Source organism: Colobus angolensis, unplaced genomic scaffold, assembly GCF_000951035.1.
Source record: "Colobus angolensis palliatus isolate OR3802 unplaced genomic scaffold, Cang.pa_1.0 Scaffold24, whole genome shotgun sequence".
Taxonomy (NCBI): Eukaryota; Metazoa; Chordata; class Mammalia; order Primates; family Cercopithecidae; genus Colobus; species Colobus angolensis.
The window spans coordinates 3,785,017-3,789,575 of NW_012115599.1; the positions used below are offsets into that span (position 1 = coordinate 3,785,017).

A 4,559-nucleotide genomic window follows, 5' to 3' on the forward strand; every position below is an offset into this window, starting at 1 on the left:
ACTCCAGCCTGGGAGACAGCGAGACTCCGCCTCAAAAAAAAAAAAAAAAAAATGTTTGGAGACCACCGATTTTCAGTATGATGCTCAAAGCCTTTGTTATGGCATTCAATGCTGGTGATAATTTAGCCCCAAGTAATTTTATGGCTTCCTCCACCTCCTCTTCCTCCCTTTACCACAGATCATTCTCTTAACTATAATAAGCTACTAGACATCTTCCAAGCGCACCACAACAGCACATGTAGTGCAGAGTACTTTGCCCATAGTAGATGCTCAATCAAATCTGTTAAATGATCTCCTCACAGCATTATTATCACTCCATCAGCCCTGGACTGTTCCTCCTTGACTTCTCTCAAGGGCACTCTCCTGATTTATTTCCTGCTGCTTCAACTATTCCTTCTGTCCTCACTGGCTGCCTCTTCCACATACACTTTACAAATATTTACTGAGTCCCTGCTATGTATCAGGTATGGTGACAGGTACTAGGATAGACAGTGAACAAGAAAACTAGGTCCTTCAACCCAATGAAATACCCCAAAACTCCATCTCCAGTCCCTTCCCCTCATTCACCTCTGTTCCTATGCAGCTTTGACTTCACCTCAATCTTGTCTATTTCTAGCTACTTGTTGAATATTTCTGTCTGCATATACTTCTATCACCATGCCTGAATTCATTGCTCCCTCTCTTTACATCTTCCTCTGGCCTCCACACCCAGTTTCAATTTCTCTGCCATTGACTAGTTCCTTTCCTTGCATTCCTATTGGTACCACTTGCCAGCCTATATTAGTACCTGCTTCTTCCTTGAGGTAGTTTGCCAACTGCTATTCTTGCCTTTCATCTCTCCAAGTAGCAATTCGTCCTATGCCTTGCTGCCTAAATCATTATTTTACAAATTATTGCCAGCTTTGCCCAGTATAAGATGCAGTAGGGAGGAGTTTCAGGAAAGTTTGAGGCCTACTTTTTTTTTTCTGAGACAGGGTCTTGCTCTGTCGCTCAGGCTGAGTGCACTGGTATGATCACAGCTCACTGCAGCCTCAATCTCCTAGGTGCAGGGCGATCCTCCCACTTCAGCCTCCCAAGTAGCTGGGACTACAGCAGCACACCACCACACTTGTCTAATTTTTCTATTTTTTTTTTTTTTGTAGAGATGAGGTTTCACCATGTTGCCCGGGTTGGTCTCAAACTCCTGAGCTCAAGTGATCTGCCCACCTCGGCCTCCCAAAGTGTTGGGATTGTAGGCATGAGCCACCGCACCTGGCCTAATTTTTGGTATTCAGACCTGCTTTTCATAGGGCTTTCAAACTGCTTCACCCAGCATTTCAGGGATTCTTCACAGACTATTTGGCTTGGTGTCTGAGGGTTCAAGCTTACACCCACTCTTACCTTGATTTGGATTTGTGCTCATTGTTCCCAGAAAGCATGGTACCCACTTCTGTGTCTTCACTAGGTCCCCCTCCCTCCCCACCTGTCTTGGCCTCTCAGTCCAACTCATTTAATACATATTGCTTTGTTCCCTTTTAATCATGTCTTCTCTGCCCAGATTTTGTGGCCAACTCTTAGCCTCCAGAAATGGGCCTTTTGGCTTCTTATAATCCAGTGTTCACTGAAATTTACTGTGTTCTAAGCACTGTTCTGTTTTATATACATGCTTTCATTTTATTTTCACAAGCCCAGAAGGTGTTACTTTTAACATCTTCATTTATAGAGATTACTTTGCCCAAAGCCATGAATAAGAGGCAGAACTCAAATTTGAAAGCAAGTCTAACTCCAGAATTTGAGCTCCTTTCAGTGACTGCTTGCCTAACCCTGCGTGACCACATAATAAGCCTCAACAAATATTTACTGTGGATAATACTCCCTTCCCACAGGAACTTCTCTTTGCCATGAGTGATCTCCCATAGTGCCTGGGGTTTGAACTACCCACTTTGGCACCTACTGGTCTATTGTTTCCTACTATTGTTTCTTCTTTCCCTCATCTCAGGCTCTATTTTCTCATACTGTTGTTTCTAATGTTGCCTTTGCCTAGCAGTTTTCCTTCTCATCAGGTCAGGGATAGTCCCATTGGCTGACGTGGGCGTGAGGCTGCTACGGGCTTCACAGCGGGATCTTCCTCCTCCACTGAAGACAATCAGTGGCATTCAAATCTTAAGACTCCTTTGGGGCGTTTGTTAAAAATGCAGCTGATTAGTTTTGGGGTGGGACATAGGAATCTGCATCTTTTAACACCTAGATCATTCTTAGGTTATAGTCAGTGCATCGGTCTACATTCCCACCTTGTGAGGACTGACCCATTTAGGCAGGATTATTTCCTGGTATAGTGGTTCTCTAAACATTGCACACAGCTGAAGAATTGGAAACTGGGCCTCTTTTGTTTCTGGATACACCACTTGGCAGGTGTAATAACATCCTCTGACAGGCTGCTTGCCACAGGTGCATGCTTGACACGTGCGTCTCGTTGGTACCATCCCCTCCCCCCTTCCCACCCCTGCTGCCCAACCCAGACCCCTCTAGTCCCACCACCACCCGGCAGCTGTTACCCTCCTCCAAGCCCCCAATCGCCCCCCGCCCACTGCCCTCCCTTCCTTTCCCTCCCCCCACACCCCTTCCCCAGGCTCCTCCCACTCCAGAATATTTTTTTGTTCCTAAGTTTATCCTGTGAGGTGGGGGTGGGGGGAACTGGTTAGATGGAGAGGACGCTCTGCCATTCAGAGGTCCTACTGAGTGGGCACACCCTTTCCCCTCGAGAAAACCTTGTTTCTACCAGAGAAATGGGCATGAGGCCTCTCTCTGGAACTTGAACCCCTCTGTCCCTGGAAACATCCCAAAGCAGGCCCAGCCTGCTATGTTCCTTTGTTGGGGCACAGAGGGAATGGAATCTTATCGATAAGGTGAGAAGAGCTTCAGAGAATACCAAGGACGGGCCCACCCTTCTCCCTCCTCCCTCCAAACACCTCAGGCTAAAAGGGGAGGGAAAAAAAGGCACCAACAAAGAGTTTAAGACAGCAATTCCCAGCTTTTTCAAATATGAAGCATTTTTTAACCAATTCGTTTTTTTAATTCTTAAATTCTTGACATTACAGAACTAAACTGAAATTTATTAACATTCCACTCTTACATTTCTTATCGACAAACAGAAATAAAATTCATGAGCCAAAAAACCCAAAACAAAACTAAAAACAGGGAAAAGCTTATAAAACTAAATATGGATCCCAGCATTAACAGCTGAACAGAGAATGTGATTTTTAAACTCTTAGCGGATGATAAAGTTGTGTAGAAACTGAACACTTACAAATTATTTAAAACCTGGAATCACTGACCAGAAATTACACAGTTGGATCATGGGAAAACAGCAGAAAGGGGTTATTGAGGGAACCTACACTGTTCTAGCTGCACCCCATGCCCTTCTCAGAGGAAAGCCTGGCATTGATTAGATACTGGGCCAGACTAATACTGGCAGCAGAGCCAGTGATAGTAACCTGCCTACCAGAGGAGCCTTCCACTGGGTTGGCAATTTTAATCTGGGCCCCGGACATCTGGCGGATCTCATTAATGTTGGCGCCTTGGCGCCCGATTATGCAGCCAATTAAGTTATTTGGAATGGTGAGTTCATGGGTGGTTTGAGTAGATGCATCCAAACTTGCCCAATAGCCTTTCACCTCTGGAGAGCTGGAGTCAATTCCGGCGAATCCGGTCCCGCCGTGCATCATGGCAAAGTGAGACTGTTGTCTTGCCACCTGGTTCAGCTTGGCCAGATCGAGCGGAGAAATGGTGTGTTGTCCTTGAATCGAGTAGGCATCTAGAGGTGGTCCCTCCAGGTCATGGGTGGCATGGGGGTAGCCCGCAGCGTCGCTGCACCGATCTTGGCCGCCCGCGCAGATGACTGGGGAGCTGGCCGGCATGGGCTGGTACGGAATGGTCATGACTCTCCCTTGCGGAGACTGGGAGAGCGTCTCCAGCATGACCAGGCAGATCTGCTTGACACACTCGGTGACAGACTGCGGCACGCCAGCGATGGTGATGGCCCGCTCGGTGGAGTTGGGCAGCATATCCCCCGCCACCTGGACCTGCGCCCCCGTACTCTCGCGGATCTCTTTGATCTTACACCCGCCTTTCCCAATCAGGGAGCCGCACTGGGTGGCCGGCACCACCAGCCTCAGGGTGACCGGGGGCCTGCTGGCCGCGGTGCTGTTGGTCATGGAGCTGTTGATATCTTCCTCCAGCTTGTCGATGATCATAGCGAAAGCCTTAAAGATGGCATTGGTGGGGCCGGTCAGAGTGATGATTCTCTCTGGACAATTCCCCTCCGAGATGTTGATCCGCGCGCCACTCTCCTCGCGGATCCTCTTAACCGACTCCCCTTTCTTCCCAATGATGCTTCCTACTTCCTTTCCGTGCATAAGAAGCCGAATGGTGAGAGTCACATTTAGTCCACTTTCAGTCACACCGGCATCCATGGCGAGCGGCGGGCGGCGTTCGGGGGAGTTGGGCTCGTTACGTGGTCAAGTCTTTCGCGGCTGGCGGGGGGAGGGGAGGTGTAGGCCCAAAACTGCCGGCGCGAGGCG

At 48.3% G+C, this 4,559-nt stretch overlaps 1 protein-coding gene across 2 annotated transcripts; it reads right to left on the reverse strand.

Annotated features, from left to right (window-relative positions):
• Positions 1 to 2,990: 2,990 nt before the first annotated feature.
• PCBP1 (poly(rC) binding protein 1) lies at positions 2,991 to 4,559 on the reverse strand. Of its 2 annotated transcripts, XM_011945242.1 has the most exons (2): positions 3,948 to 4,559; positions 2,991 to 3,791 (listed from the first exon to the last, which is right to left on the reverse strand). In XM_011945242.1, exons 1-2 carry the CDS (start codon positions 4,449 to 4,451, stop codon positions 3,381 to 3,383), a joined length of 915 nt encoding a protein of 304 aa, XP_011800632.1. In that variant the 5' UTR covers positions 4,452 to 4,559; the 3' UTR covers positions 2,991 to 3,380. The 2 variants fall into 2 exon arrangements, with proteins under 2 accessions (XP_011800632.1, XP_011800631.1); XM_011945241.1 differs by having other exon boundaries at positions 2,991 to 4,559.

What these genes read in the sequence shown, in the direction of transcription:
- PCBP1 (XM_011945241.1), bottom strand. Translation starts at nt 4,451, where the DNA reads ATGGATGCCGGTGTGACTGAAAGTGGACTAAATGTGACTCTCACCATT.